A 27,056-nucleotide genomic window follows, 5' to 3' on the forward strand; every position below is an offset into this window, starting at 1 on the left:
AGGTCTAGAATATCAAGGGAACTAACGAAAAGAAATGCTAGGGAAGGTGGTCTAGCTCTACCAGACCTCAAATTGTATTATGAAGCAGCAATTATCAAAACCACTTGGTACTGGCTAAGAAATAGAGGGGTAGACCAGCAGAGTATGTTAGGTAACCAAGACACAGTACTCCATGAATAGAACAATCTACTATTTGATAAACTCAAGGATCCCAGCTTCTGGGATAAGGACTCACTGTCTGACAAAAATTGCTGGGAAAACTAGATAACAGAATGGCAGAAACTGGCCATACACCAATGCCTGACACTGTGCACAAGAATAAAATCCAAATGGTTACATTATCTAGGTATAAAGATTGACACTGTAAACAAATTAGGGGAGTAAAGAATAGTGTGCTTGTCAGATTTATGGAGAATGGAGAAATTTTTGACCAAAGAGAATGTTATGAAATGCAAAATGTACAATTGTGATTACATTACATAGAAAAGTTTTTGCACAAACAAATCCAATGCAAACAATGCAAACAGAAAACCTAGGAAAGAATTTTTGCAGCTAGTGTCTGTGATGAAGGCCTCATTTCTAAAGTATATAGAGAACTGAGTCAAATGTATAAGAATACAAGTCATTCCCCAATTGAAAAATGGTGAAAGGATATGAACAGGCAGTTCTCAGAGGAAGAAATTAAAGCTTTCTATAGTCATATCAACAAGTGCTCTAAAGCACTTTTGATTAGAGATGTGCATTGTCTTGAAAATTTAGGAGGCCTACTAAAAATCACACAAGATTTTTCAAAACTTTTCTTTTAAAAGTATTTCCCCTTCTTTAAGAAGTTTAAAATTTATTCTGATGTTCATTAAACTTTTATGAAGAAAATTAGTTGGAAACCTTTAAAATGATAGATATCTCTTTCTTCCTTAAAGCAAAAGTAAATCTTTAAAATTGGAATTCAGCAAAACTAAGTGTAAAGTAACAAATATTCACAAAGTGTTATAACAAAACTAAGTTCTTAGTGATTACAGAGTTCCTAGATATCACAAAGTTCCTTAGTCAAAAAAGTGTTTGTAATGGAGAGGAGATTTAGTTTCTATAAGTCAAGAAGAATATATCCAATTAATTTAGCCTTATCACAGTAACAAATTTTCCTTAAATATATCGCTAGAAATTAAGTACACTCTGGAATTTCACATAGATTGTCCATAAACCTTCAAATTAACATATGCAAATATGTCTTTTATATGAAACAGGCTTGAGAATCACACCCCTATTTTTTTCTTTAAGGATTCTCATCTGCTCAACAGGAATTCTACGTCATAGAAAGTTTTGCACAGTTTTATAAGAATTTTCAGTCAATGCATTTCTAAATCCTTACATAATATGTGGAAACTATAAATTTAAACCACCATATATTTTTTCATAATAGCCAAGATTTCAGAAGAAAAATATGTGCTATCATAGTAAATATCACATTATCCACTTTTATCACATCCTTTTAAAAGTCCAAGTCATATGCAACAAGAGCCCAATTAAAATTGCTTTGCCATTTTTACCTCACAATGGCCTCTCAAATTTCACAATGTAAGGGAATTTTAGAAATACAATCTTAACACAATAAATTTCAGATGATATCAGTTACATTTCCAGATTATCACATATAGAAATTATTCATCTTATTACTTTTGGCATTCACAAACCACTTCAAAGTTAGCAATTACATTAGCTAGAAATAATAATAATGGAAGTAACATAGGCCAGTCATTATGTTAAACATTTTACAATCGTTATATCATTTTGACACCATAACAACAATCATTATTATTTTTCCTTTTACAAATCAGGAAATGGGTCAAACAGAGATAAAAATACATTTTTTTGCAATTGGGACAAACAAGTGTGGAGTTTACCGAGATCAGAAAGACTGGTGTCCCACTGGTGATAACTCTTGTAGGTAGGACTTAGGGAATGCTCACCAAAGGCCTCTCCCTTCCCCCACAGCTGCATAATTTACTGAGCCTGAGGCTGTTTATAGTTGCTGGGACAAGGTGGGCAGAATGTATAGGACCTAGCCACCATTTTCAAACTTTACCTAGAAGGGTGGGTTACAAGGTACCCAAGGGCACAGGACTATTTAGAATCACTGCCAGTCTTCAAATTGCTGCCCCTTCACTTCTCCTGCAGACTCTTCTCTATAATTTGAACTGGGATGACAGGCGTTAACAAGAACCTTTGTGGCTGTTAAAAATCCCCATACTGAGATACCCTCTTAACCCTGGGTAGGAGTGGGGAATGCTAAGTGATCAGGATTGGGAGGGGGTGTTTTAGCAAAATGAATTCTTGGAGTTACTTCTAGTTTCAGGAGTTTCTTTTCCAGTAATTCCAAATGATCAATTTCTAAACTTTTTAATGATTAATTCCAGATTCTGCTAAGATGTTTTCAGCAATATCTAATTTTCATTGTAATTCCAGCTTGACCAGAGCAGAACAACAAGGAAAAGTCTTAAAGTTTTGTTTATTTCCCTATATGCAGCCCTTAGAAGTCTCTGGCTGCCTGCATTTTAAATCTTACAAGATAACAGACTCAGTCACAACACACATGACACAGATAGACATACACTGACAGACAAATTGACAATTAATGACAGGACCAATACAAACAGAGCTCACAAGAAACAACAGAGAGAGGGGGAATCCAAAACTTGTTAGAAATCCCCATCATGAATTGGCTATTATTATTCTGTGGAAAGGTGGTTGCAAGGATTCAAGATCTGACAGAATAAGGGTGGATCCTGCAAACCTTTCCTCAGAGCACCCCTACAGTCCTTTGGGGTAGATGGTGCCCCTTGTATTTCTGATTTCCTAGAACCTTGAAAACTGCTAACACCTCAGGTTCCAGTATATTGATCATCATTAGGACAGTAGCCAGGATTCCTCTTAGGGCTAGGAGGAGAAGAGAGAGTAGGGCAGACTCAGCTACAGCAGAGACAGACCTCACAGCACCTAGGGCTCCATGGAGAAGCCCTAGGTTCAGACCAATGGGCCCAGAGCAGGGGCCCCTATCTGGAAGGACTCAACAGGGCTGAGCGCAACCTGAGGATTCTCCATCAGACCTTGCACGCCAAGACCTCTGGCCTCTTTATCTGGGCTCTTGCCTCTCAGGGCTGAGAAGCTCTGGGCCTCAGGCTCTGAAGCTCCAGGGCCTCAGCTCAGCCCAGACCCACTCTGAGCCTGCTAGGCTCAGCTCCAGGTGCTGGGAGTTCCCCTGATTCAGGGCTGGTTTACACCCTTTGAGGAAAGGAATTCTGAGGTGAAGGGCACACACAGCCTTAGAAGGGTTTCTTTCTCTGTGTGACACAGATTTCTGGCCCATAATGGAGAAGTGAGTTTTTTTTATGTGATTATTAATTGGTAAAGAGAATACTGATGTGTGCCTGCCTGAGGGTCAGAACTGATAAAAGAATCTTTGTAGATGAGAAAGAGTCACTCATGGTAGGAGACTCTCTTTTCCACTGACTCCAGGATGGAGAGAGATTCTTTGCAGACATATAAGGGAGGCTAGTTCCTCAGGCTATCCCTGATTTCAACTGACTTCCCTAAAGACTTGTGAGCATTTTCTCCTGGATGATATGGAAGACCTGGCTCTTGCTTGAGTTCAGAGAGCTTGCTTCTAATTGGGAGCCATTTTCTCTATACTCAAATCTTCTCTGACTTTGGTTGGCTCTTGCTAACCCTAATCCTAACCCTTTCCCTTTCCCTTCCTTCTTTCTCATCTCCCTGAAAACCGTAGACTCCATGCACTTTGAAGCTCATGGATTGAACAAGGAAGGGTCCCTGCCCAACCTCCACTCAATGGCTGTTTTGGACCCTCCTGGCTTAGAATGAATGTCAGTAGTGACGGTTTCTCTTTGAAACAACAATCCTAAGGCTCCTGCCCCTCCCAGTGTGATTTATCTAGTTTTTTTCTTTTCTATTAAAGGGGCTATACCCCTGACTACTTTTTAAAAAGGCCTATTCACTGAATGGGCATTATGTCCCTTTAAGTGAGTACCTGAAAGGGCCTTAACCTAAAAGGCCAAGGTCTCCCATTGCATCCTGGGCCATCTCCAGTCATCCTGATGAATATCTGGTCACTGGATCCAGATGGCTCAGGAGGAGAAAGTGAGGCTGGTGACCTGCACAGCCCTCCCTCACTCAAACAAAGTCAAGTGCAAGTCATGTCAGATCTCTCTGATGTCATGGTCCTCTTCAAAAAAACAAAGGACAAACATGACGACAGCAGCAACAAGCTTGAACAAATGAGTTTCTTCAATATTCATTACGAGTGATGGCCTTTTGTATGGACTGCATTTAGTGGGTAGGGGCCAAATGATACAGTGTAATATAAGAACAGTTCCTTCCCCTCAGGCAGGCCTCCACAACAAAAGGCCATCTTTCTCTAGACTGGCAATGCTTGGTTCCTCGTGGTCACCTGACAGCTGCCCCAAATCCTTTGGCAGGCCATAAGTGGCCTCTGGGCTATGTATTGCACAGGCCTGCCTAAGGTAGTAGTAAGATTTTTGGTTAGAACCTACCATGCTCCCAGACCAGTTACTGTTGAGGGAACCTGGACACCTAAAAGGAAAAGACCATGTCTCTGAAAGCTACTCAGTCCCTGGAATTTGCCAGAGGAATCTGACCCATCCCTGTCTACTCAGATACTCAGTAATCCTTATACTTACCTTTCATTGTGACTCTACCATTGAATTCTTTTCACTGTGTGCACCTGGCCCACCCCAGGCTACTAGCCTTTCTTTAATACCCTCAAGATCTTCCCACAGCCCTTTTCTGTATAAAATATAAGTCCAATCCTCATCAAATTTGCAGATTTACTAGAAATCTTGCCCACCTGATTAGTGTTATAATAAAACCTCACTACTCTGGCTGAAAGAAGTTTTGAGTGATCCAATTCTTTCAAGGCAGACCCACCCTATATTGTGTTTTGGGGTTCTCAGCACCCCAAACCACAACACTTACAATTCAGGTATTCTCTAGGATATTAAAGCATCACAAACCTCTCACATTCTCTCAGAAGGTGATAGAAATCTGGACTACCTGTTCCTAGTCCCAATATATAAAGAAGTCTGTGGAACAAAGTCAAAGACCTTGTCAACCTGAATTCAAGAGATAACTACCAATGTAGCAAAATGGAAATCTTTAATCATGGCAAGTGAGTTGCAAGTGTGGCACAGGAAGTGCTGGGGTACCTGAGAAAGTGGCAGGGAACAGGGTTGGTATTGGGTACTAAGGTAAAGGGAATGGTCAAGCAGCTAGTGGGAGACTTGCAAATTAATCAGAGTCTGGGAGTGACAGTGTCTGCTTAGTGTCAGGCAATTCATTGGCCTGAAATGGAGACAAAGTCAGTGTTAGCCAATCCTTAGTCAACTGTATTTGTCACCCTCAAAAGTCCATTAAAATGGCCTTAGCAATTTAAAAGAAAATCTTTGGGAGGCTCTTAGTGGCTTTTTCTCATTTTGAAATACGGGAGGAAGGGTTCTGAATTCTCTCAGCCCTAGTTAGCAGCTTGCAAAAAGGCTTGCTTGCTTAGTTAACACTTAAGGTCTGCTATGTCGCTCACAAGCACGTTTATAAATTAAAATGTGCTTACTGTTTACTTTTCACTTTTCAGAATCTGGAGAGAGTTAATATTCTATCATTCTCCAGTAAAGAGAGTTACATTTTTCAATTCATAACAACTTTCTTATACAAATAGTTATCATGATAGTAACACACCTTTAGAAACATCAATTGTCAGATTGTTTGCACTGAAGGCCACTGTCAAGAAACCTGGGTCAAAGTATACCTAAAAGGACAAAGTTTTACTTTTACATTTTAAACACATTGCCCTGATGTCAGATATAGGGTGGGCAGCTTTAGGAATAAAGTACTATTGATGGTGTATGGACTCTGGGGACCTCCTTGAACTCTCTTTGAATCCTCCCACTTAATCTGACCTTTCGTACCCAAATATATTACTCTTAACCTAGCCTGGCCATCCTTGATTACTTCCCACCCATGTCCTCCATTGTCTGACACTTCCCAATTGCCTCCAGCTGTTTCCTACCCTTGATTACATCACTAGTTACGCAGTCCCATCAAGATCCTCCTTAGACTTTCCTCCCAGACTACTAGACCACCCCCAGTTCTTTCCTATGGTTTTTCTGGAACTTATATAAAGTTCCATCTCACCTCCATGAAGGCCTTCAGCTTCGATCCAACTCTGACTTTGTCCAGCTGAGATTCTATATGGTCCACTTGTCAATACAAGCATCACAAATGGTTAGGCTCCTTAAGAGTCAACCCAATATGATGAATCTTTAACAAATTTTGTTTTACTTTGCCTGAAAGAAGTCTTGAGTCAAATTCATTCAGCAGGACCCAGTGTGTCAGTATTTTGGGGTTCTGAGCATGGCAAGCCTCATTATGGTTCCCTGACCTCATCACTATCAGGGAGCAGAGAATGACAGCCTCAAGTCTCCTTAGGAGATTTGGTCCCTAATAGTTCATAAGGAAATTTAGATATGAAAAGAGAGTTTTCCAAAAAAGGGAATCATTTAAGCTAGGTTAGGGAATCATTTGGGATTATGTTGAAACACCATCCTCCCCACCCCAAACATTTCAAATTTACAAGCTTTGGTATCTAGAAAAATTATCCCCAACAGAAAGGCTGTCATAGGGTTACGCAGATAACTGGGGTCAGAATCTCGGATTCTAGAACAAAAAATCCTCCAAAACCAATCAATTTCATATATCTCCAAGTTGTTTTCTTATATAAATTCCCCCTCTTCATGAAACAGAGAAGGGCTAACATTTAAAATTCCATTTGGTGGTCAAGAAGCAAGATAGTTCTTAAAATTCCAGTAGAAAATTATCTACAACTTTTAATTTGAGGATCCAATTAAATTTGAATTCACAAACTTTCAATAGTCAAGATCATTTTCCAATTAAAGTTTTAGTCTTGAAAACAGGAAGAAAACTTACCCTTAGCTCTTGCTTCTCTGAGTTAAAACAACTTTTTTTCCATATTTGTCTTCAGTTAGTTAATTATCATTTCTTAACTTTCAACTACATACCTTATGGATAGAAAGAGTAGTTACACAATTTCTAAAAATAGTAGGTAAAATGGGGAAATAAAGGGAGCACCTGGAGACAAGTAGAGTCTAGTATCTTGGGGTGTGGGAAAAAAGTTTATCTTTGAGATCCTTCTCTTTTATCCCTCTCCCTTCATGCACTACTTCTCCATAGGAACCTCCTGCTGCTCTACCCTTTCTTATTTATAGGACTCCATTTTTCTTTCTATAATTTTGGGCAATATGGTCCTTTTCTCCTCAATGAAAACACTGATGCGGATCTTGAGGTGTAGACTTTGCCTGCCACATTGGCTGTGTCAGGGCCCCTGAGACACCAAGTAAGAAACCTGGGATGACCTGGACTGAGATTTCCTGGACTAGGATGGCAACCTGACCTTCCTCCAATTCCTGCTCCTGCTTTTCCTCTCTCATCTTTCCTTTTCTTCATAGAAAATACATAAAGTGATGTATTTGATGTGCTGTTATGCCAACCAGGCTACCGATTATAGATGTTTTCTTGTGTTTCTGGAAAGGATTAATGAAAAAAATGGGTCCAAATAATAACATGCATCTTCAGGGTTGATGGAGTGTAAACCAGTATATGCCTTGGCACTTTTGCACAGTCTGTCATAGAAGTGATAACACTGTCTCCTGAGATTCCTTTCAGTTGGCTGGATGCACTGCACAAATATTCATAATCTCAAGCAAAGATTGCCTGCACTGTTGTAATCATCAGTTAGTGGGGTCCCATTGTGGGTCCTGTAAAGGCCAACTGGAGAGACCTTTAAAGTTGGGGACTACTTCTTCTTCCAGAGCTAACTTATTTGCTACTTCTATGGTTTCTTGTCTTTCACTTGGGGAGGGCAGTCACAATTAAGTTGGTTTCATCTTCTGAAGTAGGATTGTAACCTTTAAACACACCATTAAAATGACCTATTACTGCTCCATGGGTCTCATCAAATCGAGGGCCATTATTTCTCCAGGCAGAGACATCAGAGGGTCTGAAATGTGGTTTCTAAAAAACCCCACATTTTCTCTACCAGACAAAAGGAGAAGTTTTTAGATGAACTGATTGCTTTTTCGTTTTGTTTTCATTAGATGCTCTTCCAAGGGAATCTCTTTCTTGGGTTGTTTTTGATGTTTTTATTCCACATTATAAAAAAAAAGAATCCTTAAAACACAAAAAGACAAAATAAGATAATTACACAAAAGGATAGACAGCAAAATAAAACCGGTGAAACAGAACATCTCCATGGCCCTCTGGATGGAGAAGCTGAAGAAACCTTTTACTAATTCAAGTTCCCATTATGATACAAGTAAAGAGGCCACTTCCTAGTATAATTTAAAAGCACAGTAAGGAGAAACAAAACCTTTCCCTCAAAACACATACATGTGTTGCTTTTTCCAATTTGGACATTAGATTCCATGGAGACCATGCTATAGCAAACTTCTCAAGCTGTAAAACACATAAAAACATATCTACTACTTTGAAAATTTTGCCCCCTCTTCACAATATCCAGCTTGCTGGTTAAGAAAAATACAATGGAAATTTACTGCACAACATTCTGACTAGGAAAATCATCCTCAACTTCCCAAAATAACAAAATATTAGTAATGCCAATCACCACAAATAGTGTTTACATTCTGGAAGGAACATAGGATTTTCCTCAGTTTCCCTAATCAATAAGAAGTCATCATTCTGATTCACAATTAAAGTTGATGACATTCACCTCCTTATCCTAATCTCTGGAGGCCTCCAATGGAAGCCTATCTCCATGAAGGCCATCCAAAGAAAGCAAATTTCCATTATTTAAGCTCTCTAATTATTTTCCAAATTCAAGTGGTGGAACTTAAAATATGAATAGAAACACTCCAAATAAACCTAGAATATACAAGACTAATCCTCATACCCTCCCTTTCACTCAAAGACCTGACTTGCTCAATATTCAGGTGAAGAGCCTGTCCACAGACACAGAGTCCCTAACAAAATTTCTCCCTGGGGTAGGACACTGCTTGGGCCACGAAGAATATTGGGAATTTCTGATAAGGTTCTGGGAGTGGAGGATTCTCCTACCTAAATCCCACTTCTAACAAAGAGGAAAGTGGAGGCAAATCTCCCAATAAATACAAACATTAAATAAAGTATAATGCATTATATTTTATAGTATATGATATACACAATTATACTACGTATTACATAGCATATTACAATAAAATATCTCTCATATAATATATAATATAATAACACAAAATCTCCCAATACAATAAACATCATCTATTATGAGGAGCGTGTGACCTGATAATCAAGGATTGGTCTAGTGGTCCTGACTCTGGCCAAGAGAACTGAAATTGAGGATACAATGCACTTTTGTAAACTTGGAACAAAGAATACAAATCATCTAATTGGTCAGCAGCACAGAGATGAAAGATTATTTCTGGCTGCTTCAAAGAAAGCAGGCATAGGTCCCACCTGCTGTGAAGACCACTTCTCACTGTCTCCAAGGAATGTCTTTGTAAATTGATAGGTCCTAGCTACTCCCAGAGCACCCTGAAGATGGCAGGCTTCCTGGAAACCAGGGAATTTGAGAAGATCATCTTATTTGTTAAAGATGAGACAAGGACAGGTTGTTCTAGCTTCTCAGGAATACTGCAGAAACCTGGCAAGAGATGCCAAAGCAATTTTGAGACAATATTTTACGAGAGTATTGAGAATAAAGTATTTCTTTAATTCACAGCAATTGTATCTTTAGGATCTAACATCAGGAGGGAGGTATAGACTTTAATATATGTAAACTTCTCTACTCAAAGAAAGAGCTGTAGATTTAACAGAACTGGAATAGTATAATATTGCATATATGGCACAGGATAAAAAAAATGAGTTCCCTCATGACCAAGGTTGAAACTAGGGATCTTGTATCCACAAGATTGAAAGTATGACTTTGGTTTTACCTGAGATCAAAGACTGAGGGTGTAAACTCCATCCCCCAACAACAGGAATTTCCTCTGGTCCTCCCAGATTCATAATTCATGGATAAGGGTCGGAACTGGAATCTTTAGCAACTGCACTTTCATGGGCAAGACTTCTTACTTCCAACAAAGAAAGCAAACACTAAGGGGCTGAATTCTGTGACCCAATGACAGGGAATTCCCCTCATCTCATGCCCCTCAGATCCATGGCCTCACAGTCCCAGATCTTCGACTATCCTAGAAAATAGTAATTGCCCGGGGCGACTCCCGGGCCTTCGCCTTCTACTTACCTATCCCCGGTCTTCGGACGTCTCCGGCCCCTCTCCTGGTTGGGGGAGGGGAATTCCCTCTCCCTGTTGGGGGAGGGGAATAAACAGGCAGAGCACCCGAAAGGAGTTGCAGCCAGCAAGCTTTATTGCATTTCTTCTCTCCAGCTCTCGTGGTCATCCCCTTTTATTATCCCCTGTCTCCTCCCCCGTACCTCCCATGGGCAGGCGAGCTCCTCCCAAGTGCCTCCCCATGGGTGGAGCCAGCCTGTTACCAGGGCCATCCCAGTACCCCACAAGGGGGCAGGTTCGGACCCTCAGGCGTCTCACGGTCCTCAAGGGGGACCCCGGTCCAGAGCTGTCCCCCAACATCTCCCCCTTTTTGTTTTACACGGGTAAGTTGGGCGATTCCCCCCATGGGGACCTGCCCTCGCGGTGTCTCAGAGACAAGACATTGCCTTTAAGACTCTCCAGTGCCCGTGTCAATAATTGCAGGAGGCACTTCAGGAGGCACGGCAGGACGAGACACATAAGGACAAGAACTGCAACGGAGGAGAGCACCCCTGGCAGCCAATGCAAGTCCAGGATTCGTTGTAACCAATCGAAGATGGAACGCTCTTCTTGTTCACGCTTTTCCTCAAACGTTCTGGAAAGGTTATTCAGCTGATCAATAAGCAAGTCGAACTGATGGATGTCATCTGTGGCGTTGTAAGCCAGCATAGCCCCCTGGAGGGCTTTGCGGACCGCCGGCCATTGATTGGGGAAGGTTGAGGAATCAATTGGGAGGTTAAGCACGCAAAGCGGGCGATATTTATAATGGCATTGTAACATCTCATAGCGTTGATGTAACGCCATTTGGTCTCCTAGCCAAATTACCATGTCTTGCAGGGCGGTGATTTGGCTTTGGAGGAGATGGTCTATGTGGTCCTGATGGTGCCACGCCACTACCTCTGATTTCATGAAAGATTGGAGAGTAGAAGCTAATAATTGTCCTTCCTCTATTAGTTGTTGAATCTGAAACTCTTCATAAGGCGGGGAGTCCCTGTGCTAATGCCCAGTAGGTGTCGCCCCTTTGATCCACGGCTCGCTGCTCTGCGGGGGTGGCATTGTACCATTTGGACTGGACAGCCTCGGACCCAGGAAGGAACTGTTGTAAGGCCATCAGAAGTGTGAGCATGGTTATCTCACGCTGTTTGCACACCCGCTTTGGACGGTGCCTTCCTCTCCGCCCTCGTCTCCTCCTTGCTTTCGGCTTCTCGCAGCTCAACTGCCCATCGTGTGGGGATCCAGATCTCCGTCCCAGGGTCGGCTCCATCTGGTTGGACACAAAGATACCCCTGACCTCTCGCTATAACTACTCCAGGGCCATGCCATTTGCCTTCTTGGTCCCTCCACCGGATTCGAGCTCCGGTGAGGCAGGCAGTAGGGGCCTTTAACGGCCTTTCCCTTCTGCCTCCCATGTCGTGGAGATAAAATCTTTGTGCGGGGCATGTGCCATCGTCTCGGATTTGCAAAAAATTGTGAGTGAAGACGGCTTGTGCCAGATCACCTCGGGAGAGGCGCCCCGCCGCCCTTACTCCCCCTTTTTGTTTTAACAGAAGAGTTTTTATAGTGCGGTTAGCACGCTCAACAATGGCCTGACCTGTGGGATTATATGGGATGCCAGTAATATGAATAATAGAAAATTCTCTACAAAAGGCGGCAAAGGCAGAGGAAATATAAGCTGGCCCATTGTTTGTTTTTATGGCTCGAGGCACCCCAACCATGGCAAAGCAACCATAGAGGTGGTCAATCACTGCACGGGCTGTTTCCTTAGGCTGTATAGAGGCCATAATAAAATTGGAGGCCGTATCAATACAAACATGTATAAGAACTTTGCCAAAATGTGTTACATCCATTTGCCAAAGATCGTTAGGGAGATCACCACGGGGGTTAATTGCGGTGTCTCGGGCAAGAGGGCGAAATGGGGCACAATTGATACACTGTTTGACTATTTGGCGAGCGTTTTCTCTGGACAATCCATAAAGGCGTCGCAAAGATCGGGCAGATAGGTGATACTTATCATGGGCTGCCTGTGCTTCTAAATGCAGAGGGAATATAAGGGCTTTATCTACAATATCATTACCCTGATAAATGGGTCCTATGGTGGACATATGTGAGCGAATATGCAATACATAAAGAGGAGTAGAGCGTTGTAACATGGACTCTTGAATATCATATAGGATTTGAGCTATAGTTGAAGCACGGGGATTAATGAGGGCAAAAGGTAAAGCAGCAATAGCATTTGCACAATACAAGCTATCAGTAACAAGATTAAAGCTCTCATTAGGTAATATGGAGAGAGCATATTGTATTGCCAGCAATTCATTTTTCTGGGCTGAGGAATGCTCGGTGGTGTACACCTTAAGGAATTGCCTGGAAGGGATATAAACCGCAGCAATATGGTTTTTAGTAGCATCCGTAAAAACAGTGGGTCCCGTAACTGGCTGTAGAGATACAATAGTAAAAGGCATATGGATAGGAAGGACTTCCCATCCTCTAAGCGCTGGGGGGAGCGGAAGCTTTATGGTATTACACATACACAAAAGAGAGGCCCATTCTGGAATCTCATCGGAGAAGCACCTTAAGGCTTCCTCTGATGCCTCTAAATTCAAAATGGGAAATCTGCCAAAAGCCAATAGGCAGCGCTCGGCACCTAAAAGAAAAAATTGGGCGACCATTCGCCATTTATGTGGAAGGGCCTTTTTGTTGCGAGGGGGGTACAGCCACTCCAAAATGCCATGTGATTGATAGAGGCACCCAATGAAAGTACTGGCTTTTAATATAGTGGCATAAATGGGTTGGTTGGGTTCCTGCTGCACAACAACTGTGGAGCATCTGTTGAGGATGCTCTTGGCTGCCATTAAGGCCTCGGATGTCCAATGTCTGGGTGAAAGCAGAGCGGGATCCCCTCGCAGCAAATCATACAACGGGTATAATTCACCATCAGGGATAGGGGTAACTGCCCGCATCCACCGTATAGCGCCAATCAGCTTTTGAAAATCGTTGAGAGTGGTGAGCTGAGAAAGATCAATGCTCGGAGGACGGCGAGCAATCCGTCCTTGTTTCAATTCATGGCCAAGATACTGAAAAGGGGGTGTAGTCTGTACCTTGTCTGGAGCCACAGTTAGCCCGTGGGCAGCTAAGGTATCGACCATAAGTTGAGTAAGCGCCATCGTGGAATCCTGACTAGGTGTGGCAATAAGAATGTCATCCATATAATGAATGATAATGGCCTTGGGGAAGCACTGTCTGAGTGGGGAGAGGATGGCGTGGACATACATTTGGCACATAGTAGGACTGTTTGCCATCCCTTGAGGGAGCACGGTAAAATGATACCTTTCATATGGCTGCTGGCGATTTTCCGAGGGAATGGAAAAGGCAAATTTGACTCTATCTTGTGGATGTAAGGGAATGCTATAGAAACAATCTTTGATGTCAATAATTGTCATACTAAAATCTCGGGGGATCACAGCAGGGCTAGGGAGACCAGGTTGTAGCACCCCATAGGCAGCATGCATTTATTAATCTCTCTAAGGTCTATGAGCATGCGCCAAGATCCATTTTTCTTTTTTATAACAAAAACAGGAGAATTGTAAGGGCTTGTAGTGGGCTCAATGCGGCCCTGCTCCAAAAGGGAAGCAACTATAAAGCGTAAGGCGGTGAGCTTTTGAGGGGTTAGGGGCCACTGCTCAACCCACACAGGGGTCTCGGTTTTCCATGTTATAGGTGGGCTGCTCACCATCACAGTGGCCCCGGAATGTTTAATTGAAGGTGTTCTGGGGTGGTAAGGTGTAACCCAAGTTGCTGAAGAAGGTCACGCCCCCAAACGGGCGTAGGCAAGGCCGGTCAATTTCAAAGGCCTAAAATACCCCTGATGATTCTCAAAGGTCCAATTCAAATGTTTAGCAGCCCGTAGTGCCAAACTGGCACCCCCTACTCCAGCAACCTGGGCAGCACCATCGTTCACCGCCCAACTGGGGTCCCACTGGGATGCATTGATGACTGAAATATCTGCTCCGGTGTCGAGCAGACCCATGATTGGGCGTCCTTCAACCAAAACTTGTACCATGGGGCAATCGCCCACAATGGGAGAGCACCAATTAACTTGATGGATTTCCTGCCTGGACTCTTCAACCCAAGGCAGAGAGATACCCCTCCCAATGGGAGTCCCTGGGGCAATGTTTATGGGATAACAATGAGGATTGTTCAAATAAATGGTAGAGGATCCGCTAGCCAACAATTGAGTATGGACTATAAATGGCACATAGCCAGAGGGTCCCACCACCAGACGGGGGAAAGGAGCGGGGGGCACGTCGATCCCTTCAGTATGCCAAGGTCTTATAACTAAATCGGCATTGGGGGAATCCGTGGTAGATGTGCATATTAGGGTTGCAATTTTTGGAGAGCCTGTTGATACTACTGCGGGAACGATAGGGGTACAGAATTCCCGGGCTGGGGGGCAGGGACAGGGCCTACAGCCTCCACTGGGAAGATCTGTTTCTGGGGTCGGGGGCCCCCCCGAGGGAGGCCCCTTTTCCCATTCCCCGACCGAGGTGGTTGAGGCTGCTGCTTTAGACGGCAATGTTTGGCAATATGGCCTGGTTTCCCACAGCGAAAACAGGTGGGCAATGCTCCCATTTTAGCGACAGGGCACTGGCTCTTAAAGTGCCCCATTTGGCCACAGCGATAACATTGTTTCTGGGCCTTGGTACCTTGAAGGGCCTGAGTCACCCCTTGGGCCACCGCCGTCACCATGGCTTGGTGGGTGTCTTTAGGTGGAATGTCTAACAGCCTCTCTACTATCTCTTTGAGGGAGGCGAGAGGTCCCAAGCCCGCTAGGGCTTGGGAGCATTCTGGACGCAAGCCATCTTGGACCAGCTGAGCTATCAGGGAATCCGTTCCTGGTCCCGAGCCAAGAGACTGCCGGACCGCAAGCTGGACCCGACTCACAAAATCAGTGGGGGACTCGCTAGCCCTCTGCTTTAGCCCTACCAACTTATCCCTCATAGTCCCCGGGGCGTCCATCTTGGCAAAACCCCTAATATGACAATACTGAACTGCAGCCATCACCTGAGGATCGAATTGGAGCTGGTCAATAAGCTGCGAGTATGGCCCTGCCCCTGTTATCATATTCACAGCGTCCTCTGTCTCTGCAATATTGTGTTCCTTGACATATCTGAGCGCCTCTTGTCTAACGGCGGCACCATAAGCCACTAACTGTCCTGGTGTAAGGATAGCCCCCGACACTTCCTTCCAATCAGCTGGGGCCCACGGCCAAGTGGCTGTGGTATTCGCAAAGAGATGCTTCACATAAGGTGACGAAGGGCCATATTTGGAAACGGCCTCCTTCAGTTCTTTCAATAATTTGAAGGGCACTGGTCGATGGAAACGGTTCTCGTTTCCCATCGGATCCCGCTCCACAATGACAGGGTAAGCGCCGGCCCCCTCCCACTCCTCTAAATCTATCTCCTGTCCCTCCGCCAAAGCTGCGGATAGGCTCTGAGTGAGTACACTCAGAGGCTCCGAGGGCCCGGACCGCCGGTAGGTAAATGACCGCGCTCCTTGTGATGATTGTGACAAGGACGTGGCGGCTGGGGAGAAGGAGAGGGCATTCAGCCCGACCTCGGGAGGACTGGGAGTTCCCAAATTCCGTTGAAACTTCTTCCTGCGAGTTCCCCAGCCCTCTCTTGCTGTTTCAGGGACTTCCCATTCCTTCTTGAGTGTTCCTCCCTCATCGGACTTTCCCTTTGTCTTGGGAACTTTCCACTCCCTCTTGGGCGTTCCCTCCTCATCAGACTTTTCCTTTGTCTCGGGGGCTTTCCAGGGGACCTTCCACTCCCTCTTGGGTGTTCCCTCCTCATCAGACTTTCCCTTTGTCTCGGGGGCTTTCCACTCCCTCTTGGGCTTTCCCTCCTCATCAAACTTCCCTTTTGTTCTTCCCCTCGGGGCTCTAGAGTCCCGCCCCTTGCTCAGCCATGCGCCACCTTGAAGGGCGCGGTCCTGGTCCCTGCCTGCACATTCTCTTAACATACCCCATGGATATAAAGGCTTGGGGTTGGGATCATCCTCATCGGATTCCTCTCCTTCTTCTGTCGTCCCTTGAAGGGACTGCCCTGTCTCGCCGTTTGATCGCCAGGGGGGACGGGGATCCGAGCACAAAAGTGCGGTGACCACTTGAAAGAACGTAAAGTCCTCCTCTGTTAATACACCCGGGTTCACCCTGTCATAGGCAACCATCTGTTGTCCCACTATGTCCCATTTAGCTGGGCATAACCCACAATGCTCTAGCCAAGGGGAGACATCCCAGATCTTTTCCACAAATGCTCTACAGTCCCGAATGTGGGGCTTAAGCCCATGGATCTTACAAAGCTTATACAGCTGACAAGCAAGTACTCCTTTATCTTCGGGCTTTAAACTGGGAAAACTATTTCCCTGACCCATCCTGGCCACTTCCCAATATTAAGACTGCCTGAATCTTCCCGCAGTAGCGAGGCAAGGCCACTTCTCAATACTGAGGCTGCCTGAATCTTCCCGCAGTAGCGGAGCAAGGCTACTACTGCGGGGCAGGGCGGATTCTCCTCTCCCTACAGCGGTCCCTGTCCGGGCGCCAGATGCCCGGGGCGACTCCCGGGCCTTCGCCTTCTACTTACCTATCCCCAGTCTTCGGACGTCTCCGGCCCCTCTCCTGGTTGGGGGAGGGGAATTCCCTCTCCCTGTTGGGGGAGGGGAATAAACAGGCAGAGCACCCGAAAGGAGTTGCAGCCAGCAAGCTTTATTGCATTTCTTCTCTCCAGCTCTCGTGGTCATCCCCTTTTATTATCCCCTGTCTCCTCCCCCGTACCTCCCATGGGCGGGCGAGCTCCTCCCAAGTGCCTCCCCATGGGTGGAGCCAGCCTGTTACCAGGGCCATCCCAGTACCCCACAAGGGGGCAGGTTCGGACCCTCAGACGTCTCACGGTCCTCACGGGGGACCCCGGTCCAGAGCTGTCCCCCAACAAGTAATCATGAAAATGACTTGGCAGGGTTTCCTCTGACTCTGCCCCACCCCCATTGGGCTTTGTCACCTCATGTCTGGATGATTAGAATAGCTTTCAGATGCTTTGCATGACTTCATATAAGTTAGGATTATTGCATTTCTTACCTTTTCAATGGATGGAGGAGCATGTGGAAGAATGGAGAGAATTTGGAATAGAAAGCAGAATTAAATGTAAGGAATAGTCTGGTTGACTTCCCTACCTCAAATTTTTCCCCAAAGTCCATCCTCCATTCAGCTATCAAAATGATCATCCTAGCCTTTTCCCCATCACTTCTCACCAAATTGGCTTTGGGACTAACCTTTTACTGCCACCCTCCCTTCTCACAGAATGAATATTGCTACCAGCTTCCTGCTGCATGAGATCTGACTTGACAAATTCAGGTTTGGTGATACAGAGAGAAAGTTCTGAGAATAGATGAATGATCCTGTGCCTGTCTCCTCCCTATAGGAGAAAGGCACCAGTGTGATCCTCCATTACATTGCCAGAGCCAGGGAGAATATTCAGAAATCGCTGGTTGGAAGTGCAAACAATAGCTCTTCCAGTGGTCCCAGTGGGGACCATAGTGAATTGGTCACAAGAATTTCCAATCCAGAGGCAGAGAACTTTGGAGTGTGATTCAGCACCTACAGTTCACCATCTCCAAGCTTGAAATCTGGCTGGACGTCATTGCTGTGTACCCTGGAGAAATGTTCCCCCTCCCACTGCTCTCTGGCTCCTCAGACTCAGTATGTATTCCCCATGCAGAAGGTGAAACTACCCACCACATCATCTGCTAAGAAGGCAGCCACCAGCAGAGGGTGATGAAGATGATATTGACTTGTTTGGTAGTGATGATGAGGAAGGAGACAAGGAAGCAGCCCACCTTAGGGAGGAACGGCTTTGGCAATATGTAGAGGGGGCCATGAAGTCAGGACTGAGTACAAAGTTTTCCATAAACTTAGATGCCAAGCCTTGGGATGAGGAGACAGACATGACACAGTTGGAGGAGTGCGTCCATTCCATATGACTGGATGGATTGGTCTGGGGAGGCTCCACGTTGGTGTCTGTGGGGTATGGCATTCTGAAGCTGCAGATCTAGTGTGTGGTAGAGGATGACAAAGAGGGCACAGACATCCTGGAGGTGGAGATCACCAAGTTGGAAGATTACATGCAGACAAGATCAAAAAAGCCCCTAAATGTGTATGAATCTGTAACTAAAATAAAGGCTGAGATTGAAGGTCCTTGGGCCTGTTCTGGACTGGGGTCTCTAGGGATGGAGGAGTGGGAAGGGCATCCTCTGACCTTCCGTCTCATGGCAAAAGAACAAGGCTTACAAGGGGTGCTTCAACTGTATTCAGGATGGTAGAGTTTGACCTTTCTCATGGCTGCTCCTCTGAGCCACTCACCAGCAACCAGGATTCTCCCTCCATCAGGGCCCAGCAGTCCTGGAGCAGGTGAGACATAGGGCATGGAGTCTTAAGTGAATAAATGTAGAAAAATGGCCAAAGGAAGAAACATAATCATCCTAAAGTGCAGGTCTGACCATGTACCTTCCCTCCTTATTGAATTTCCATGGTTCCCTATTGCCTTTAGGGTGAAATACAGAATGCTCTGTTTGGCTTTTAAAGCCCTTCCACCTTTTTCATCTTCTAACTTAGTTCTATTGACAGACTATGTAGAATTCAGCCCAAATTGACTCCCTGCTCTCCCTCAGAGATGGTGTTCAATCTACCATGGGCTACCTCCCATGCTGGGTGGGCAACCTTGTCTTCTTATTCTCCTTTCCTAGTTTGTCCTGCTTTTGTCAAATTGCAGCTGAAGTTCCATTGTGGCTTTTCAAATGGGGCTGTCCTTTTCCGCTTTGGTATTCCCAGTGCTTAGCAGAGGTTTAGGTACATACTAGGTGCTTACTAAAAGTTGATTGATTGATGGATTGATTGATGAGAAAGTGTGACCCCTCCCTTCTGGGGATTAATGACTGGAATTAAGAAGTTCTCACCTCCTGTGCTGAGAGCCTAGAAGGCTGGGGGAGGAGCTGGGGCTGGTCTGAACTGGAGGAGTCTTTAGGCCAGAGCTTATCAGGCTCAAAGAGCAAAAGCCCAGGGAGGGGAGCTGAGCAGCAGCAGCCAAGGGAAGTCAAGGCAGAACCCAGCAGCTCTGGAGTGATGGTGAGTCTATCCCTTCATATCTATTGTCCCATTGACCAGCTCTGTGCCGCTCTCAGCTGGGGCCTAATGCTTGTGTGTGGCATTTCCAGAGCTACCTTACAAGGCTGGGATCGGGGAGGTGGGGAAAGAACAATAAATCCTTCCAGGGAGGAGTGGAAAGCTGTCTGAACAGAGGGCACAGGGACAATACTTCAGAAACCTGAACTCTGGGAGGGACCCTGAGTCTTACTTTAATCATCTGTAGAGTGGGAATAATCAGGCCCCTGCTACCCACCTCATAGGGTTGCTTTGAGGAGCCTAGGATATGGTGTCTGGGAAAAGGTTAAAAGAAAGGAGCAAACCAGCATTAGTATGCCAGGCGCTTTCCAAAGATTATCTCGCTGGATCCACAACAACCCTGAGAGGCCCATCTGATAACTGAGCAAACTGAGTAACACGAAGAGAAGCAACTTGCCAAGGATCAGAGCTAGGGGGTGTCTCAAGCAGCTTTGGAACTCAGGACTTCCTGACTCCAGGGCCAACCTCTGTGCCTCTGGGTACATAAAGCCCCATAAACACGCCAGCTGCTCACTTCCTAGCAGCAGTAAGTGAGAGTGGCAGATGGAGGGCTCTTCCAACTCAAGGATTCTGGATCTGGACTCACTCCCCAACCCCAACCCCAGGGTGGTTTAATTTCAGAGTCTCCATGAATGGGAGATCAATGACATCTCTTTTTTCACTAGAAATAACAATATTTCATCCATTACATTTTAACATAAATAACACTTTATGAATGTAAAATATCTCTATTTTCCAAAACAAAACAATTATTGAGAAGTGGCATCATTGTACATATTTTTGCAAATCTCTTTCATGTTTGACTTGTAAAACAGCTGGATGATCTTGTCCGCATTTGCATTCAACCTACTGGATTAGCTCTATTAGCTGAAGTATATGATGAAAATCTGACATCAGACACATCTGGAGCTCAAAAAGGAAGGAGTATTTTAAGAGGCAAATAACATCTCACTATTAGGAAAACAGTTTGGAGCACCTCAGTTAGATTCTGAGCTCCCTGAGAGCAGGGACTATCTTTTGCCCCCTTTTGTGTTCCTAGTGCCAAGCACAATACACACACTAGGCACTTAATGAATACTTATTGATAGATTGACCTTGCAGATTCCCTGAAAGGATTACAGGTATGTTCCACCAAGCTTGGCCTGCAGCATTCTTTTCTAACTGCATTAAACTAAGTACTTTGGGATACAGTCTCAAGTGTAATGCTTGGGTCAAAGGGGATGAATGCCAACTGATCAAGTAGAGTCATTTCCCAGGACACACACACAACAAGAAGGCCATTTTTCCACCTAAGGAAGGCAGCAGGTAGTAGGACAAAGAGCCTTTTCTTCAGAATTTAGATCTGTTTGCATGTCAACAATAATGCCATCAGGGGAGGAATGAATGTTCAATTAGATGAAATGTGGGCAGCCTAGGCCCTTTTTAGGCAAGCTCTAAAATAACTAAAATTCTGTTGAGAAATGGAGGTTTACATCTGGAGCCCTCAGCTTTCTATTTCCATTCATTTTTTCTAAGAAGGATGAACTTCTCAGATATCAGCACCATGGAAAGCTCAGCCCTAAAATGGAGGCTGTTTTGGCTGCTGAGCAATCATCCATTTAAAGTTCCAGCAGTGCCTAGTGTTCTGACCTTGGAATCAGAAAGTCTTGAGCTCAAATGTGACCTCAGTTATTTACTAGCCGTGTGACACTGGACAAGTCACTCACCCTCTGGCTCAGTTTCCTCAACTGTAAAATGAGGTTAACAATAGCTCTTATCTCCCATGATTGTTGTGGGGTCAAAGAAATAATGTAAAACACTTAGAAAAATTTAAAACCCTACATCCATGCTTATAATAGTTGGAGTAGTAATAGTAAGGATAAAAATTTATTATTGCTTGAAGGGGCCTCCTCCCTCCTCATTTTATGTATGAAGAAACAAAGACCTGAAAGGTGAATGTCTTCTCCCCTATTGCCCAGGTAGTGTGGAGGGAAAGTGGGTTCTGAACACGTGTTTGCTACCTCCAAATGGCAGCACTTTTTTTCATCAATAGTTGGGAAGCTCTTTCAGGGAATTAATAGAAAACAGTTCAATCCCACATGGACCACAAAGGTTTATCAGAAAGTTATCCGCCCTTTCTTTTCTTTTCAGTGCTGGAAGCTTAGCATCTTCCCTCTTCCTATATCAAACCTTCACTTTTTTCATAGAATTCAGCCAACAGCATAAGAAGTGTGGCCAGTGGCTTGAACATAGGGGCTCCTTGCCAAATGCTTATGAGTGAATGACTCTCTGAAAGGCATTTTTCTGTTCCCAAAGTGTGGGTTACAAGACCCTCACTCAAAGTTTTAAAATAACTAAGAGGCTTCTGGAAGTAAGAACAGAAAGTGTTTTATTAAATTCTCGCAAGAAAGGGGCACCCCTCCACCAGGACGGGGCTGATGGAAGGAGGCAGCTTACAGAGGACAAAACACCATCATATATCCTAACACAGAGAATCTCATCCCCCACTATCCCACCTCTCCATTGGCTGGGAGGCAGGTTTACAGTCTAATTGAGGAAAAATTAAAACAAGACCCAGGAAATCAGGTGACCAGCATCCACCTATCCAAACACACTTCCTCATCTAATACCTAACTGCCGATGTGGCTATTCTACAACTAAAGTACAAAGGAGGAGAGCTGGGGGAGGAGAGGGAGCTTCACTAATTGGCTATAGCACCAAACAAAGAGATATTTGATTAACTTCCAAGTTTTGACTACAGTCCATAGCGCTATCACAGAGAGAAGGGAGAGGAGGGACCCTAAGCCCTGGATTCCTGGAAATCAGGTATCCAGAAAGAAAGGCCTTATGGAAAAGACATTTTATTTAGAAAATACAATATTCCCCACATTTTATTATGAGAAGTCTTCACAATGTCTTCATTTCACTCACCAAGATGATACTTGACACTTGGAGCTGGAAGGGACTTCAAAGGTCAGTTAGTCCAATCCCTTCATTTTACAGATAAGGAAACTGAGGCTCAGGGAGTTTAAAGTGACTTACCCAGTGTCACCCAGGTAGTGCCAGAAGCAGGATTTAAACCCAGGATCTCTGATTCCAGAGCTTTTCCCATTGGATCATACTCCCTTAAAGTAACTTCAGGTTTTGTGGAGTCTTTTGGCTTCCATTCAGCAAAGATAGAAACACTGAAATGGAGAAATAGATGTAGATCTTGGACATTTCCACACATACAATATACACAGGAGTTAGCCAGCTGGTTGCTCTCCCTGCCATAAATTTCTCCTCACTCCATTCCATCCTTCACTCAGCTGCTGAATTAATCTCCCTAAAATGTAAGGAGGTTCCATAAAATGGTTCCCTATTACCTTAAGGGTCAAATATAATATCCTCCATTTGGCTTTCAAGTCTTTTATAATCGAGCCTCCTCTTCCAACATTTTCATTCTTCTTATGTCTTACTCTCCTAGGCACTTTTATTTTTTCTCAGTTCACTGAAAAAAATCAAATTTTCAATAACATAATAGAATGAAAAAGATGATTGAACATGAAAGTCCAAACCCACCAAGTACAGTTTACCATTCCCTCCAAATACACAACAAAATATTATGTCAATTTCTTTTTTTCTTGCCTCCCCCTCCCTTCCTTGAGAAGGCTACTGTGTGTGTGTGTCTGTGTGTCTGTGTGTGTGTCTGTGTGTGTGTGCGTGTCTGTGTGTGTCTGTGTGTGTGTCTGTGTGTGTTTGTGTCTGTGTGTGTCTGTGAGTGTCAGAGACAGAGAGAGAGAGTGTGTGTGTTCGGGTGAGAAACCAATAATATTTAGGCAGAGACGGACCTCTCTGCCTTCACATGCATTCATAGCTCTCCAGTGAACCCCCCTGGCCTTGAGGTGGAGACAAAATCCAGTTCACTGGAAACATAGCAGCAGGTTCTATGATAGTGTGACAAATCTGTCCTGGAGTCCACCGACTTTGTACTGCTGCCAATCACCAAGCAATGCTGCAGAGATCGGAGAAAAATGCTCCCATTCATTATGCTCAGAGCACAGGCTTCACTGAACACTCCCCAGTCAGCCAGGAAGCCCTGAGCACCCTTTTCAGCAACCTCACATGGAATGAGCATTCCTAGGTAGGATGGGAACAGTATAAACTTGCAAAGAGATGAAGGGAAAGACAAAGATTTCCACATCAGGAAGCAGAAAGGAGGGAAGATACAGGCATCTGTATCACCAAAGTTTGGGAAGCCAGCTGGTCAAAATATGGAGCCCTATTTTTATGTCTCCAGCTGGATTTTTGCAAACTTCCCTAGGACATGTGGCCTACTTGCTTCAAGAGTAGTCTCACAAGTTGAAGGCAGAGTCTAAGGGAGATGTTTTCTTAGCACAAAGTCCAGAAGCCTGACCCAGAAATGTTCTTACCACAGAAGTGTCTATGGATAGATGGTCATTGGGAGGGGAAGTTGAGGAAAGGGTTTGAGGTTTTCTTGAGAGTTTCCTCCTCCTGGGTCATATGCTCTGAGATACCTGTAGATGACTGTCCTTGCTACCTCTGTTCTCTGCCACAGCTTGGCTTTCTCTTGTGCACATTCTCTCTGATTCTGTCTTTGTCTTTCTCTGTCTCTCTCATCACTCTGTTTCTCTTTGTCCCACTGTATCTCTCTCTGCTCCTTTGTGTGTGTGTGTGTGTCTCTCTCTCTTTCTCTCCCTCTCTCTCTCTCACCTTCATTTCCTAAGAATTTTTGTGAATGACCCAGTCTCACTAGCAATGGCTTTGGTTGATTCAAGGAGATGTTATAGGCCTTATGTACCCTCAGTTACATTGAAGTAGGTAGAGTAGTCAGTAGAGGTCCAGCCTTACATGCAGATCATGAGATGTATGGCATGATAGGGCAGAGACAGCTGGCTCAGGAGCCAGGGAGACTTGAGACCAAGTCCCTCTTCTCATACATTCTGGCTATGGCATCCTGGGCAAGGTACTTTACCTCTCAGTGGTGTGGGAAACTCTAAGACATCTAGTTGCAGAAAACTTCCTCCCCTGCTATGGGAGAAGAATTCCTTGGCAGGAGATCCCTGCTGGAAGTGGCCGTGCAGAGCCTGGTCCTGTTCCCCATGTATGTGGTTGTACACAATGTCCCCATCTTATTTGACCCTCTTTCTAAACACCATACCATCCTTTCTTCCTGAATGATTCCTCCTCCCCCTCTCTGGTCACCTTGCACAGGACTCAGTCTCCTCCTCTCTCTTTAGGTGATTGTTTCTTGCCCTCCTTTGTCTCCTGCCCAATATCACCCCAGAGTGGAAGGTCATTTATGAGAGGCCTTGCTGCCATGTGCCTCCTCTCTCAGGGCACCATTTTCCATTCTCTTACCTCATGCCCAGGATACCACTTACCTTTCTCCCAGCTCAGGGAAATGGGGACATTTACATTTTTATTCGTCTTTCAGACTTGCACCTAAGAACCAACGAGTCCAAAAGGCCAAGAAAGATATACCCCTGGAGGTTATGGTCACAGAGAAACTGGGCATGGAGGAACTTTGCTACACTAATTTGGGAGATGCCAGAGTATGTGAGAGCCAGAGCCAGATGCAGGAGGAGAACCAGGAGAGACATTTCAGGGAAGTGACTAATCTTCACACAATTGCTACTGAAAAAAAGCCTCTGAAATGTCTTGAATGTGGGAAAGACTTTAGTTATCCCTCAAATCTTACTATACATCAGAGAGTTCACACTGGAGAGAAACCTTTCACATGCAATGATTGTGGAAAATGCTTCAATCGCAAGTCAAACCTCACAGTACACTTGAGAATTCACACTGGGGAGAAACCCTTTGAATGTAAGGAATGTGGAAAAACCTTCAGCCAGAGATCACATTTGACTTTGCATCAAAGGATTCATAATGGAAAGAAGCCATTTCAGTGTGATGTATGTGAGAAAGCCTTCTGTACATCCACACAACTTATCTATCATCAAATGATTCATACTGGAGAGAAGCCTTATATATGTAGTGAATGTGGGAAAGCATTCATATATAGTTCATATCTTCTCAAACACCAGAGGATTCACACTGGAGAGAAACCCTATCCATGTAATGAATGTGGAAGGGCCTTCAGACAAAGTTCAAGCCTTATTAAACACCAGAGGATTCACACTGGAGAGAAGCCTTATACATGTAATGAATGTGGAAAAGCCTTCAGGCAAAGTTCAAACATGCATGTGCATCAGAGAATTCACAAAGATTAGAAATCTTGAGCAGGGAACCATATCATGAATGTGAAAAAGCCTTTAATGAAAGCTGAAAACTTATAAAAACACCAGAGGATTCACACTGGAAAGAAACCTTAGGCATGGAATGAATGTAAAAAACCCTTCAGCAAAGCTCAAAGATGTGTGTACATCAGAGAGTTCACACTGACAAGAAATTATCTCTATGTAAGTAATGTGGGAAAGTCTTCAGTCACAACTCAGCCCTTGCTGTCCATCAGAGGTTTCATATTAGACAGAGCAGAATGAATTAAGATATTTATGAGAAAGACTACCCCCAGAGATTGAACATTAATTTCCACCAGTCAAGGGGAAGAACAGTCATAAAACAATTAAAGAATGGGGCAGAATTACAAAGAAACAATCTGGTCCTTCAAGGAGAGATGAATAAAAATGCCAATCGTTGGTGCAGAGAAGTCCAAATGTGTGGAATTTTCCTTATGTTTTCAGATTCTTTCCTATATTTAAATTGGTTTTCTCACCTTTTCCTTTCCTCTTTTTCTTTTTGTAACGAGTATTCAGTGTTATATGGGAAGGCTCTTTGGACACTTCAGGAATACAAGGGAAGTTTAGGCACCATGAAAACACCAGAGATCTAACCATTTTCCATGACCAGATCCAGTTATAATGGGCTTTGTTTTTCTTGCCTTCTGAATGGGTTTGGGGGTGGGGGAGAGAAGGAAGGAGGGATTTTGGAACTGAAAACTAAATATAACTGACTTCAGAGTCAAAAACAAAACAAAACTATGGAAATGGAATGAATATAAGAAAACCTATAAGGACACAAATATTTTCAGATGGTTTATATTGGAGTGAATATATAGAAATGTACAAAGTGTCAGAAATCCATTTTACTAACTTTACCAAAACTCAAAGAAATTGTACTGAAGATAAATAAAATCCTGTTTGTGTTTCTGGCTTTAAACAGATTTTTTGGTAAAGAATATAGGGAATGATGAAGTTTCATAGTTCTAGGACCCTAACCCTAAATGTAATTATATCCTTTTAATTAGGAAATGCATATTATTTATTCAGAACCCATTTATTGGTTTAAAAATAAATTTGACATTTGAAAAGTTATTGTTTCTCCTTCATTGACTGAAATCTCTCTATCTGTATATTTTAATTATTCAACAAATTAAGAAATTCTTGTTTCTTAACTATGCTAAATGCCTTATTAGTAAATATTTCTGTTCTTGTGCTCATT

At 44.0% G+C, this 27,056-nt stretch overlaps 1 protein-coding gene and 1 pseudogene across 1 annotated transcript in view; both read left to right on the top strand.

Moving 5' to 3' along the window:
- The window catches only part of LOC140508116 (uncharacterized), a 138,634-nt gene that overhangs the window by 61,612 nt on the left and 49,966 nt on the right, over window positions 1–27,056 (top strand). The window contains exon 3 of the mRNA XM_072615885.1: window positions 25,244–25,782. Coding sequence (XP_072471986.1) covers window positions 25,244–25,782 — 539 coding nt within the window. The remainder of the gene's footprint in view (window positions 1–25,243; window positions 25,783–27,056) is intronic.
- Window positions 17,740–18,757, top strand: LOC140503148 (elongation factor 1-delta-like; annotated as a pseudogene).

This window comes from Notamacropus eugenii, chromosome 5 (genome assembly GCF_028372415.1).
Source record: "Notamacropus eugenii isolate mMacEug1 chromosome 5, mMacEug1.pri_v2, whole genome shotgun sequence".
In the NCBI taxonomy this organism is placed as follows: domain Eukaryota; kingdom Metazoa; phylum Chordata; class Mammalia; order Diprotodontia; family Macropodidae; genus Notamacropus; species Notamacropus eugenii.